Source organism: Caenorhabditis remanei, chromosome II, assembly GCF_010183535.1.
Source record: "Caenorhabditis remanei strain PX506 chromosome II, whole genome shotgun sequence".
NCBI lineage: Eukaryota > Metazoa > Nematoda > Chromadorea > Rhabditida > Rhabditidae > Caenorhabditis > Caenorhabditis remanei.
In genome coordinates this window covers 7,802,790-7,817,191 of record NC_071329.1, presented here as the reverse complement: position 1 = coordinate 7,817,191, position 14,402 = coordinate 7,802,790, and the positions used below count along the sequence as shown (strand labels likewise).

General features: G+C 38.0%; 5 protein-coding genes across 5 annotated transcripts; 4 read left to right on the top strand and 1 right to left on the bottom strand.

Annotated features, from left to right (window-relative positions):
• Positions 1-3,318: 3,318 nt before the first annotated feature.
• GCK72_005197 (uncharacterized protein) lies at positions 3,319-3,970 on the top strand (the record flags this gene model as incomplete). The annotated part of the gene is made up of 2 exons (XM_003117129.2): positions 3,319-3,607; positions 3,711-3,970. The coding sequence occupies 2 exons, from the start codon at positions 3,319-3,321 to the stop codon at positions 3,968-3,970; spliced, it is 549 nt and encodes a 182-aa protein (XP_003117177.1).
• Positions 3,971-8,444: 4,474 nt separating this feature from the next.
• Positions 8,445-9,253, top strand: GCK72_005196 (uncharacterized protein; the record flags this gene model as incomplete). Its single annotated transcript, XM_053725078.1, has 3 exons — positions 8,445-8,536; positions 9,029-9,106; positions 9,163-9,253. 3 exons carry the CDS (start codon positions 8,445-8,447, stop codon positions 9,251-9,253), a joined length of 261 nt encoding a protein of 86 aa, XP_053589272.1.
• Positions 9,254-11,642: 2,389 nt separating this feature from the next.
• GCK72_005195 (uncharacterized protein) lies at positions 11,643-11,903 on the top strand (the record flags this gene model as incomplete). The annotated part of the gene is made up of 2 exons (XM_053725077.1): positions 11,643-11,727; positions 11,779-11,903. 2 exons carry the CDS (start codon positions 11,643-11,645, stop codon positions 11,901-11,903), a joined length of 210 nt encoding a protein of 69 aa, XP_053589271.1.
• Positions 11,904-12,070: 167 nt separating this feature from the next.
• Positions 12,071-13,682, bottom strand: GCK72_005194 (uncharacterized protein; the record flags this gene model as incomplete). Its single annotated transcript, XM_053725076.1, has 2 exons — positions 12,071-12,286; positions 13,638-13,682. The coding sequence occupies 2 exons, from the start codon at positions 13,680-13,682 to the stop codon at positions 12,071-12,073; spliced, it is 261 nt and encodes an 86-aa protein (XP_053589270.1).
• GCK72_005193 (uncharacterized protein) lies at positions 13,286-14,351 on the top strand (the record flags this gene model as incomplete). The annotated part of the gene is made up of 4 exons (XM_003117245.2): positions 13,286-13,332; positions 13,375-13,511; positions 13,555-13,822; positions 13,874-14,351. The coding sequence occupies 4 exons, from the start codon at positions 13,286-13,288 to the stop codon at positions 14,349-14,351; spliced, it is 930 nt and encodes a 309-aa protein (XP_003117293.2).
• Positions 14,352-14,402: the final 51 nt, after the last annotated feature.

Here is a 14,402-nt window from a genome sequence, read left to right as displayed (position 1 = left end):
CGCGTTGTGTGGAGGAGGAGGAAGAGGACACTGAGAGAGAGAGAGTGCGTTTCGTATATCATTTTATTGTTGTTCGGTTTCTCATAATTTCTTATAATTTCTCTCCTTCATAATTTTGTTTGTGCTGACGGGCTACCCTGGTGTAATGTGTGTGTGTTCCAGGATTTCCAGGATTAGGAAGGTCAGGCTCTAAGAGAAGAGACGGACTCTACAATTAGGCCTAGGCCGTGGCCTATGACCCACTCTTCTCTTCCAACTAATCTTGATCTAGTTTGTAAATTGCCCTGAACCAAAATATTTTCTGATCTTCTAGATTCCTTTCCCATTTTATTCTCAAAGTTCTGTTTGTCCCTGGGTCATCCCTTGGTGGTCTGATAATTGATCTAATCGTCTTCTTCTTCTCGAATTTTTCTATTTTCAAATTCCAAAAGTCACACATCATCTATTGTTTCATCGTAGTTTCTACCTACCTTCGCCCCTCCTGATAATGTTTTTCAAAGATTCCTCTCTTCTTCTTTGAAGATGATATATTCTAAATACGGAATCAACTGGTTTAAAAATAGAACTACTTCTTGTTCTCACACCGGTTAGCGATACCTTCTATTCTCAGATACCCCCACGTTCACACGTCATCTTAATAGAGTTGGCTTGGTGAGAAAGAGGAAATTCCCTCTCTTTTCGTCCCGACTCATTTCCATTTGAGCACGCACTTTTTGATGGAGGAAGAAGCGGAAAGTGTGTGTATTGGAATGAAGTCGTTAACGATTCAAGAAAAGGAAATGGGAATTGAAATTGACTTTTTTCCAGGTTTTCTCATTCCTTTTCTGAAGAATTCGGAGGTTCAGTAACCAGAGGAAATGGTGTCGTGGTCTTCGATAAAAGGAGATGGAGAGCTCCTAACGAAGTTTTCCTGTTTTCTATTTGATCTATGGAATCTGACGACCGGATTCATGATCTGGAACATTCCATCTGGAATCAGAAAGTTTAGTTTAGAAACGTCTCACTTTCCCAGTACAGTTTCAAAACAGAGATCACATGAATTTGTCAACGACTTCTTCTTTTTCTCTTCTTGATATTTTGTTTTTGTTTCTGTAAGCCTCACTTCTAAGCCTCTCATTTTTTATACCACGCTTCCTAGAAGACGTTATGAATTCTTGTGAATTTTCTGGAACACGTGAGAATTCTGAACTCAGAATCCACAATCGAGAATTTCCTCTATTTTCTTCCTGTTGATCAAAATACGTTCCTTGTATCTATTTCTAGGTACATTCCCTTTTCTAGCTTGTCTGTGTCTCTTCTATCTCTTCTCATCTCACCTCCAAATAATTGTAGATGGTGTTAGAAGAAGTTGTAGATGATAAAAGAAAAAGACGTTAAGAATGTTTGATTTCTAATCTTCTCTTCACAGATACCCGATTCTTTTCCCTTCTTTTCCATCTTCTTCCAAATTTCGAGTTGAACATAAATTGGTACGATATCAAAAACCACAAAAACCAAATGTCCAAAATCGTTCCGAGAGAGAAAACATTTGAAAATTCGCATAAATAGCCAGAGACGAGAATTCCTGTTTTCATATTCTCTGTTTTTTCTTCTTCTTCTTTTTTCTCATGTGTTAATATCACACCTGCTTTGCCTTATAAATCTAATCTTGCTAATCTTTTTTCGTCAAAAATGAATAAGAGGGAAAGCCTCAATTATTCATTTTTATCATTTTTATCAGCTTCCTACAGTACTCCTGGAAGTCAAGCCGCAGATTCTGAAAAGTCTTATTTGTTCCCGATACTTTCAGACCATAACAGTAATTTTTGATATTTAACCTATCCAACAAATCTAGAATTTCTGACTTGACTCACATCCTCTACGCCATTTGATATTTTTGTTTTTCTTCTTGTTCTAATATCTTCTTGACTCTCGAAAACATGATCTCATCAAATGTTTTCCTTAATTAAGGAACTCTCCCCGTTTTCTCGATATCCATTCATTCCTTTCCTCTTCTTTATTCTTGCCCCTTCAACCCCATTAATCCATTCCAATTCCCACTCCCTTTATTCACATCACCCCCGCGCAAGTGCTCTTTTCTGCAAAAAATGCTCTTTTTTGTGCTCCACTTGGCGATTCTTCACGTGAAAAAATTGAGAGAAAAAAAGGGAAACGAATAAAGAGAAAAAAGTTTAAAAGCCAAGAGAAAATTGGAAAATGCCTTTGAGAATCCACTCTATCCGGGACAAAGTACAGTAGTCTGAGGCGTTGATTCATGCTCTTATGAGCAACCGAACTAGAAAAATTCTCAAGTCTGAAAATGAGAAATGGCTTCCTTCTGTCTCTCTGATTAATTGAACTTTTAGACTTTTTCTGTAAATGTTTTCTGTAAAAACTCAAACCGAAAATACAAAATATCAGGTGACATAAGAAAAACCGTCAGGGTACTTTTAGGTTTTTGGCCTACTATAATGCATAATTACAACTTGTTGCTCCAGAAGGATGAGTGCAGAAATGATAAGACGTGTGACGTTGGATGCACACGTTGCAAAACAATAATAACGTTGGCGGTTTGATTAGTACAGAAAGTTGTACCCGACGACGTATAAGGATAGGGAGTGGAATTGGAATTTTTGGTGATTGGATTCATAAACAAGAACTGTTCTTCTCTCTTCTATCCCTTCTCATCTTATCACCTGTTCCCCCACCTGTGTACCACATTTCTTCTATGATGGTTCAAATTCCAACGTGATCGTTCTACCGTGGTTCTCTATATCCAATTCAGTTCATCAGAATCACTTCTTCTCTCCTTTCTCTCAGCTACAGTATGCATCCATGTGAATCCCATGCCTTCTGAAACCGTTTCTGAAACTCCTCCCCTTCTCTTCTTCCCACCTGTGTGATATGGCGACAAACAAACCGGAGGTCACATGCGGCGTCCTGGCGCCAGTAGAAGCGCCCGCCCCGTCTCACTTTGTGAAAAATTTCTTTCTCTTTCGTCAATGTGTCTAATCCTCTCTGGGTTTAGACGTTGTCTCACTCCAGGACTCCGCCCACTTTTTTCTCTTCTCTCCCGTTTGCTAGTCGTTCTTCTCTCCAAAGAGAGGAGCCAACCCCAAAGCACTCTCGCGTTCTTTTTTCTTACTCGACAGTATATATAGGAGTTCATTCTTATACATTTTGGATTGCAGTTTCTTATTTTTCTTATTCTTCTTTCTTATTTATTTGTTTATCTTCCTTCTCTTATCATCATCTCTTCCTCATAACATCCTTCCTCATATTCATATTCTTACAGTATCCTCCTCTCTACTCACTTCAAAATCTTCTCTTCTCTTCAAAATGATGGAAGTTGCCTCCTCCTCATCTGCATGTCAATTCGACGCCAGTAATCTCATCAATAATAACAATAACGACGTGAAGCCAATCCGCCCAAAACGTGATTTCCGTTTCAAAGTCATCGAGGTTCAGAACGGTCCAAAATGGTTTGTGTGGCCAAGCCGTAATCGTGGAAGCTCTGAAGACGTTGATGAGAACGACAATAAGAAAGTGTCACAACCACAGAATAACGGATACGGAGCACTGAGACGTAGTGTTATCCGTCAGTCGAAGAGGAAACAAGATCAAGATGGTGAGTAGACACTTTTCGGTTTTCACCTAGATCTGGAACTCTTCTGGTCTATTCTGCATCCTTTGACCAATTGAAACTCAAAATTAATTCTCTGATTTTTCAGCCATCGCCACTCGTACAGCCTCAGAACCAGCCTCCGCTCGTCGTCTTTCCACGAAAAAGGAGAAAGCAGTGACAGAACCACTGAATCAAGTCTCCTCAATGTTCAAAATCATCTCGATCGAAAAGAACTGGGAAAGCTTTGACGCCACGGATAACGAAGATAACGACGATGATCTTGAAGACGGAGCCCGCACCGTCTCAGTCATCTCACTCACCTCAGTCATCGAAGGTGGTGAGCGTAGATGGACCACTTCCATCTAGATCTAGAGATCTACCATTACTTTTAATCTTGTTTTGCCTTCTCTTCATCTCCTCTCTCTCTCTCTTTCGCTTCGGGTTATCCTTCCTTTTCTCTTTAATTTCCTTTCTTGTCTTTAATTTTTCCCCCTTCTCTTTCCTCCTTTTTCTGCATTTTCATCCCCATCACAACACTACGTGCTTTATCATTTTCAAACCGAAAACAAAACTGTTGGTTCTGCTTTTTCTCGCTTACAACTGTTACTTGTACAATTTGCCTGTAATATAGAATGTGTCCCTCCAATATTGGTGACAGAACTGAAAGTGAATTTCGATTCACATAAGAACCCACAAACACACAGTTTTTGCAGAAGGAAATATGAAAAACACGGAAATTCTTTCTGGAGGATCAAAGCTTGCGGGTGTGTTTTTTGGTGTGTTTGCAGTGGGGAAAAGCGTGAATTTTTGTATGAAAGGTGACTATTATTCGTTCAAGTTGGAACTGTTTATCAACAACTTTACAGTCTGTGTGGTAGGGCTTGCCGTGTGCTGAAAAGATGGCCTAGTATTTTCTAGGTCTTGTTGGCCCAGTCTAGAAAACATGAATGTCGCTTTTCTCGTGTGGTATACCGAATTCACTCTAATAATACGGCACCTATAGATAATGTATGGCTTTCAGAATATATTTGAAAACATTTTCAGCATTCTTCTCCAAATTCTTCCTATCTATAATTTTCAGATTTCTGTACATCTGTCTAGTTTACTTTGCTTCACAGCTGTGTTTTACTCGGAGCATACTGCTCCGGTTCCCTGATTGAAACTCTATACCTAACCTATACCCGCTGCAAAGAGGAAAAAAAATCAATTAATTAAATAATTCTCTCCTTTTGTCTGTCCTCAACACAAAAGTGCAGCCCCCCTCTCTCTTCAAAAAGTCAATGTTAGCTTGTCTTCTTTAGCAGCCAAAAAGCAGAAAAAGAACCATTGAGACCATCGAATTCTATCGAACACACAACGTCTTACATCAATTGTTTTATCATTTTCGTCGTTTTCTTCTTCTCCATTTTCCACTTGTCGTACATACACACTACGGGCCGACAAATGATTAATAATCGTTCGTGTGAAAGCGTGAGGCGCCTCTTCTTCTTCTTCTTCGACGCCTTCTGCAGAAAATTGAGATGAAGACGTACTTCTTCTTCTTCAGATGTCCTCTCTCATCTGAATTCATTCTTTTTGTGGGTGGATTTATGAGATCTTCTTCTTCTTCTTCTATTGGATTGGTTGGAATTGGAATTGATGATTCTAGACACTCTTCACGTTCAAACCCAGAAACCACGTGACTGACCCCTCAAGCATTTTTTGTTTGTATACACATATTTCGGGTGGCTAAATACAAAGAGCTCTTCTTCTCTCCGGATGACATCACTTGTCACTGTCTTATTTGAGAAAAAGAACACTTTCCAAACAAATGTTCACATGTTTTCCATCCGACTCTACCATTTCTTTTTCACGGAATTCCTATCCGCCGTCTCACAACCCACGCAAAACGAAACAAAATACGGAAGAAGACAGACAAATTTGGGAATTCGATTATTTTTGGTTTTTTGACCTCCCCAGCTTTTCTGGAAATGGCACGAGAGCAGCAACTTTTTCTATTGTTAGTCACCAGAAAACATTTTCAGACTGGGAGATACCATGTATGAATCAGAAGGAATTCTGATACGGAAGGAGGAGAATGTATGAATAATATCGCATAGTTGTGAAACAAAAAGAGGGATGGATTGGACAACTTGGAATTGACAACATCAGGCTAAAAATATCTTGCAAAATGTCGAAAGTTTTCATGACAGTTCGCAGTCATAAAGTGACAAAGTTTTATACGAAAAATTTCATTTTTTGACAGATTTTATCTTTCCAACATTTAATAGTTTGTTCTCCGAGAGTGACCTGACCTAAACCTCACACGCCCTCGAAAAGTTTTTATGCATAATAAATGGAGTTGGAAACTCAAAAACCTAAAGATCTGTTTCTTTTGATTCAGCTGTCAACAAAAGTTTCTTGAAATTCAGAGAACACAAAACACAGTAGAAAAGACACAGAAAGCTTATGTCTTCCAGAATTTCGGTATAAAAACCACAACGGTCAGGAATCACTGTAAATGAGTTACAGATTTTCAGGTAAACGAGGTAAAAATGTGAAATTTATCTTAGATTCGGTAGAGCGCAGCTGAAGGACCCAAGTCAAGCTCATAAGAAATACGGTGGCATCAACTTGCTATATTTGGTAGTACCGTATCCCTGTCACTCTTGTATTCACCCAAAATCTCTGAATTTCAAAGAACAGATTAAAATTAGTCACGATGAAAATGCTCATCAGAACAAACATCTCGTTACAAAACACGGTTTCCCAAACACTGAATGTCGAAAAAATAAATGAAAAATAAATGAAAAATGTCTAAAAATTGCGAAATTCATAATTTAATAGCAATTCTTCATTGTTCTTTCTCAACTTTTTCATTGCTCTTGTTCTTTTGTCTTTTCCAAATTTTGCAACTTTTGGTTATTTTCTCTTTTCCTCTTTTTTTCGCTCGCGGTCAGTGCAACACACCGTACTGATAATGTCTGTATGTATGTGTGTGTGTGTTGAGTATTTAAACAAAAGACACAAATCTCGGAAGGGCTAGACTTTGGTCTGAAAAGTAATAAATAGTTTTTCTTTGCTGCTAGTGGAAGAGAAGTGACAAAAACAAAAACAAAAACAGTTTTCTGAAATTGTGAAATGAAATTCCCCCAAAAATACTATTTTTAGACTCTCCATTTGACCCTGGCACCGAGCCAGAACACTTGATCTTTTGGGCGCCGAGAGGGGGCTCTTTTAGAGATAACATGTTTCTGTTTTTTCACCAATTCACCATCATTTCCGGACGGTGATGGGGGGCTTCCCTTGGCTAATTTCAAAAGTCAGTTTGTGCCTGATAACATAATCTTTTTGTCTTTTATCATCTGTGTTTGAGTTCATTAAAAGTGTGGGGGAGGAAGGAGAAGAAAGAAAAGGGAGTGGACAATAGATGGTGGAAGACGTGGCACGTCTTAGGAATGTGGAAAAGAAAAAGAAAGAGCAATTACAGAAATCAGGAGAAGTGGAAAAATATGAATATTTGTCAGGCGCCTTAAATAGTTTACAAACGAGTTGGAGATTCTGGAGAAAAATTTATACGAAATACAAACGAAGTCTGCATGGATTCTGAAGTCATTTCCAAATTTTGGTTTATACCGAAACAGATCAAGTACTTTTCTACACGGAGGATGACTATGAGACATTAAAATTAATAAAACCTCTAGCTTTATATTCTGAAAGTCTACTATCTAGATTTTTTATGATGCGAAGTACAATTGAGAGATTCAGAATTTCTACGTCGTCATATGAAAATAAAATCGGGACTATCTTCTTCAAACTCATTTGCTAACTCCCTTGCCAAAAGAACTCTGCAAACATAATTTTGCGTATAGCTATTCTCGGCCGATCCTAATCTATTCAAGCTTTCTACTTGCTGCATTTCTGAAGACATTTGCAAATTCGCTCAGCACAGATCTTGCAACTGCGCTCCACCGAAATGCCCTTGAAATATGTATATTTTTAATCTACTCTAGCTGCCATCTCAAAAATCAAACACCCCATATCTCAACGTTCTCTGACTCTCATTTAGGTGATATCAAACCAAACTTTGTTCTTTTTCTTTTTTTCTAATCACCAGTTATCACCTGTCACTTCATGCAACTTTTGATCTCATGCCATTCCAACACACATGGGTGGGACCCCTCTCTCTTCGGCCAACGTGACTTTTTGAACTTTACTTTTTTATCTCATTTTCGACGTCCGGTGAGTTTATTTTTTGCTACGTCGTCTTCGTTATCTTTGTTCCGAAAAAAGAGAGATAAACACACGAAATGACGTGGTGATAGTTTCATATTTCAAGTTTTGTTGGGTTTCAAGTTGCACCGAGGGAGGTGAAAATGTTGCAGATATCTTCTCACGGCTGATTTTTGAGACGTTCTCTTTCTTTTCTGTGAGGTAAAATAACTTGAGATTCTTTTTTTCTTGGAGTTGGGGGTTGTGAAGGAACGAGGTCAGAAAGCATTATCTCAAAAATTTCAATTTCAGCAAAAGTCTAATAAGATTAAATCAAAAACTGAACAGGTTCCAACTAATAGTGATAAAAGACTTGTTACAGACATAGTTCTTAACGTCTTCTCCTGATCATGTTTACATTCATCAAATATCAGAATTCATACATCTTGATACCACCTAAAAGTGCAGATTTCGCCAAGTACAAGTTCTCTAAATAACACTATTTATTTTCCAATTAACACTTTCTCATGACAGGAACCATTTTGCGAGAACCATCAGATCTCAACGTAATCGTCCGCTGATTTTACATATTTGATGCTTCGTCTGCAGGTAAACTGAAACGGATGGCTGTTTTCAGACAGTTCTTCGGATGGATGACGTTGGAGATGATGTGCTGAGGAGGAGGAATCTAAAAGAAGAGGAATTGAAATGTGAAGAAGTGAATAGGCAGGAAGTGGGATTGTGAGCCAGTACTGAAAATTCTTAGAAAGAAATTTAAAAAATCGTTATACACTCGGCAAATGTCGCCAAGTCTAGGCCCAACTCTGCGGCTGTACAAGTCTAGGCGCAACCTTCCACCAGTCTTGGCCAAACTTTGGGTGATCAGAGCCAATGATAGAGGGTCACCAAGTATTGGCCCAATGTTGGATATTGATTTTCTCTTTGGCAGCCACTCATTTAAATTTATTTTATTTTTCTGTTTTTACCCATTTTTACTAGTTTTCAGTATTTCCCTTGTTACATTTATCATTCCGAACTTTGTTTCCGAAATATTCAGATTTATATGTTTTGAAACTTGAGAGAAACTCAATGGGTTCACACCGGAACATCACTTTCAGTGAAGAGGACAAATTGTTCCCAAAAAAACGAAAACTCGGATTCGCAAAAGTAGCAGTATTTCTCGGTGAGCTAATAACAATTTGTAGTTCCAGAAACTTATAATTGTATTTCTAGAGAACCTAGAAAGCTGTCAACTCTGCTCAATCATACGGAAACAACGGAAGGAAATTTCAAGAACATCGCCAATGGAAAGTTAATAAATGTGAGAATTATTCTTGAAAGTATGAAATTTTATTCTTGAATTTTAGAGCTCATAATCAATCGGATTTCTGGACAACGTCTACATCACCTATGTTATCATCCCCATCATCTTCACCTACATCAGATCCGAAGGAATAATAACTGACTCGTTCGAAATATGTAATTTTTCTTTGTTTTTAACATGATTTTCCTTCGTTTTTTATTTTAATAAATCTAATAAATTTATGAGTTCTAATGAATTATATTTAAGCAAAACAGGAGAAAATCAATAAGAAGCTATTCCGGGGCCTGGATCGCGCTTTCACCAAGCCTCCCACCAGTCTCCCACAAGCCTCCCACAAGTCTTGGCCTGCTTTTACGTAACACTTGTGGGAGATGTGCGCCTAGACTTGTGAGAGGCTCGTGCTAGACTTGGCGACACTTGCCGAGCAGTTTGACATTTTCAACGGACAGTACTATGTTACTGGTTTCCAAATGGTTTCCCACATTCAAGTGATATCAGAACATTATGTTTCTTGATAAATTCCAAGTGTTCTCTGACATGAACAATGAACTCTGATAACTGAAATGTTGACTTTCCTTCCTTCTAACGGTTCATTCCTGTTTTCCAAAACAGCTTCTTCCTGTTCATTTTTCTCAACGGAGCAAACAATCTGACTTATTTTTGACACAGTACATTCCATATTATTTATTTACAATAACTGTTTTTTTCCTCCTCTACTTGATCTCTAATCATGAATGAATCGACCTCGTGGCTCCTTCTCTGCAACCATATCTTCCCTTATTCTGTGTTCTGATCATGACACTTGGCACCAATCCAAACGCATCACAGATCTGACCAAAAGTACGTTGAGTGAGAAACCGAGAGAGCCAATTGAAGAGCTCTATGCAGCAGGAGCAACACATGACGTGCTCTTTTTCCCGGATTCTCGTTGTCTCTAATCATATGGCGCCAAAACGGTTTAGCTGCGTCTCTCGTATCCTCCACAGTCTCTAATTGCTCGAACGGTTTGTGCCAGAGAGACACAGACACAAAAATCTCGGCTCATTTGTTCTCAATTTTTTGTTCTTTTTTTCTTTCGAGCAATGAGAAAGAGAGAAACGGGTGAGAGATTTGAGAAGAAAAATGCGGAATAAAAAACCATCATGGCGCCAATCGAATGTTGATTTTGGCGGCGATTTTGGACAGAATGTCGCGCCAAAATAAACATCAAAATTGGACTATCATCATCATTTTTCACCTGGTTTAGGATATGGGGATTTTCAGATTGAGAAATGGATGGATTTGATGTCGAGAGATGGGAGAAATCAGAATTCGCGGAATCTGAAAGTTCTTAACTTTGATTTTTCAGAAATTTAAAGACTCCTCAAAAAGACTCCTTCATATCTGTGGTTCCAAAAGGAAATTTCTTCAAGACGAACGTGTTTCAGACAATCATTTGGATATCTGCACAAATCGACATGAAAACAGACATGAAAACAGAAAATTTTGATGCAGATTTTTCTTTTTTTGAATACTAATTTTGAAGGTTTCGAATCATCTCAGCAAACTAAATACTATTTTGGTTCAGAACTTTGCAATTGAAAATTCCTTAATTTACCTTGTTTTGAGATCTCTCTGTTTTCATATTTTCCGAATCAAAACCATCTATAACTCGAAATAACTTTTGTCATCGTCACGAGCCAGGTCACAATTTTTGTGTCCCACTACAGTACCTGACTACAAAAAAAAGCGGATCTTTGTACCATTCTAGATCAACATCACATTTCAGACTGTCTCATCTCTCATCTCAAATCGTCATAACTTCTTTTTGCTCTCCTCTTTTTCAACACCAGATACACATCTCATATCTCCAGCAGTCATTTTTTACTGTTTCTGTTTTCCCACACTTTTCTCTATTTCTCTTCTGTACTCCATACTGTTTCTTGCTTCATATACCAAACCACATTCCCTTCATAACTTTGACGAGCGTCTGCCTTCCATTCAGTATCCCATGAGAAACTGTTTGTTCTCTTTCTCTCAAAATAACTGTTTTTGATGTCTATAACCCAGAATCTCTCGAATTCCTGTGCTATTTCATTGAGCTCGACCGCACCCTTTCTCAGTGAAGCTACCGTTTGTCTTTCTCTGCGTCTCTTCGGATCGAGAACTCTCTCAGATTTTTGGCTCCGCGAGGGTCAGTGCTTGCTCCGTGGCGAGCAACTACTAACTAGCAAACTGTTAAATTTTTTGGAATGAGGAAGACGGGGGTTTAAGATTTTCAGAAGATGAGTGTTAGCCTGGCAAAGCTATGGAGGTTATCCAAAGAATTCTACAGAGTTTTGGATTTTGTAACCGTAATATTCTGACGGAAAAATATTTCACTGGCTTCCAAAATCTTTCCTAGGTTTCAAAATACCCGGAACAACGTCATGTTTCTATTCCGTTAGACCAAGACACTCCAAAACAAAATGCATCATCTGAAAACGCACGTACAGTTGGTATAAAATGAAACATTTGCACCAGTCTCATGGATTCAAGAGCAACATGTCGAACTCCTCTCTGCTTATCGTTTTATCAATCATCTTTTTCGCTTCAGTGATATTGGCAAAGATTGATATTCATCAGGATGGTAGGTCATTCTTTTTTGTTAATCTCCTGAAAATTCCCAGAAGTATTTCAGGTTGGGGATGGTGTACCAACATCGAATGTAACAAATTCTGTGAAGATCAAAAATACAATTTTGGAACTTGCGAATGGTACTTGCTGGTTCGGTCAAAGTGTCTTTGTACCAATATCGACATCTGATCATTCCCGTCTCCATCATAAATAAGACTCATAAAAATGAAATATTTTTATTGACATCCGAGTTGACAACGTTATCATTCTCTCGTCACTAACCCATCATCTCTTGGAATAGTTTTTCATCATCTCCATCGCTGAAAAAAAATTGAAACCAGTTATTAATTAGTCAATTACCAGTAGAATCGTTTGATCTCAGTTTTGTAAGTTTTGCATGAAAGTTCGGAACTGTCAACATGAATTGAATCCATATTTTCATTTTCATAAAGGTAGCCGTATGGATATTTGGTGATAATCCATTTCGAATCCTCGCAAACAATTCCAAAATGTTCCACAAGATCTACATAGATACCTGTTTTATCAACACCAGGGGAATTGGCAATAATAGTCTGAAAGCGAAATTACAACTGATGATCCATTTGAATAAAATCAAACTATTCCACTCCACGAGGCCGCATCACTGGGTTTCTCAATACTTGTATTATCAAAGCTGGATACAAAATAAGTCATTGAAGACAATTGACATGTTAAATTCCTCGAACAACCCGGTCCGTCGGAAGCAAATAGACGTCCATCTGGATTTGGAGTACCTGACCATCCTCCGTTTGCTAAAATTAGTTTTTTACTGTTGTACAATATGAAAAATATTACAAACGTTCGTAATTATTTTTAATATCAGGACATGCGCATTCAGTGACGCACGAGCACGTGACATAGCTGATTGAAAAAATACAAGAGAGCAAGAAGGTCAGCTTCATTTCAAGTTTTACTTCAACTCTTCTAGACCAGCTTTTTCATTTTATAAAGGTTCTAAAAGTTTGAAAAAAATAGTTTCAATTTTCAAGAGTTTTGATGTTCAAACATTTGAATCCGGTTATTTTGTGATGCCAAAAAGTAAACAACCATTTTCAGAATAATGTCTTTCGTCCTGTATGAAGTCTTTTTTTAATGTTTCCATGGAATGTGTTCCGATAACATCAGACATCTACCGACTGGTTTCTTGATTCTCCTTCATGTAGAACTTTTTTTTCATATCACCTTTCGTTATCTCATCGAGGAAGAAAATCCCAATCAACACCTCGAAAAAAATGAAAAAATATCTGTCGAATGAATTTTAGATAACTGAATGGTTGGTCGTTTATCTTCTTCAGTGAAACGTTCTCGTGACAACAAAAGAAGAAAATGAGAGAGATAGAGACTCCAGGAAGACTTCTCTCTTATATACTTTTTCAATCAACTTTCTCTCATTCGACCAATTCATTTTTTGTAATAACGAGACTTTTACTTTCTGAAGGTGTTTCTCGAGGAACTTTTCGGTTTTTAGCAAATATTTTGCTGTCGGAATATCTGCATTTATTCCCTTTTACAGTAATCAAGCGCATCCAAAAATGGTCTACGAAGTGCTGGAATCCGTTGAACCAGAAGAGACTCCGAGGTACTGTAGAGGCTCAAAAACTTCTTGATTTTCAATTTACAGGACTCTCTGCCAACGCTTCAGATACTTCTCATTAGAAAGATGGGCATCTAGAAAGGAAACCGCTGGAAAAGTGGCTACTCTAGCCAGCGCCTTGTTGATTTTCCTCGCAGTCATTATGATATATGTTATATTTCATGGTGAATCTACATGATCCAAAATACAATGCAATTTCGTTTTCAGCAAAAGAGCCGTGCCATAGAAGAGTAGTGGCTGTGTTCAACAACTCCGACGTCTCATGGCGTATTTTGTCGCTGACAACTCACGTTGTGTTCTCCAAGCTCATCGTGGACAAGCATGGACTCGTCCATTTCGAAACTGAAGAATCGAAACGTCACTTTTTCGAGCTGAAGGACAGAATGGCATCATTGAAGCCAAAGCAAAAGTTTTTAATTTCCGTATCGGACTCAGGATTTAACTTAGAAAACATGAAGCCGTATCACATTATCGGGTAATTATTATAGAATAAAAAGCATAAAAACTATTACATTCTCATTTTCAGCAACTTTGCCAGCTCAACCGCGGATTTTGTTGAAAAGAATCAATTAGACGGTGTCCTCCTAAACTTCAAACTTCCAACTGATCCAGAAATATACGAAGTTCATTTATCGATTCTAGAAGAGCTCTACTACACATTTTCGAGAGAGCGTAAAGGAGATTATCAAGTTGGAATCACTTCATCCATCACTGACATTGAAAAATCTCCATATGAAATTGGGCAATTGATTGGCCACCTCGGATTCATTAACCTTCAAGTTCCAACGAAAGAAGTGGCTTCCAACTTCACTGAGACCTTTTCGGAAGTGCAAAGAGAGAAAATGAACATTCGATATCTCGAAGAGGATCCATCGCAGATATTGGATCTGGGAGTTGGTGGAGTGTGGGTTCCAGTAGACAGAAAAAGAGATCTTGTTACAATGGATAATGATTATGTATGTTATAAAAACCGTGAAAAAAGTCGTATTTATACTGTTGAATAGTTTACTCGCTTGAGTGGAGTGAAATAAATTGTAGTTGTTAACTCTTTATTA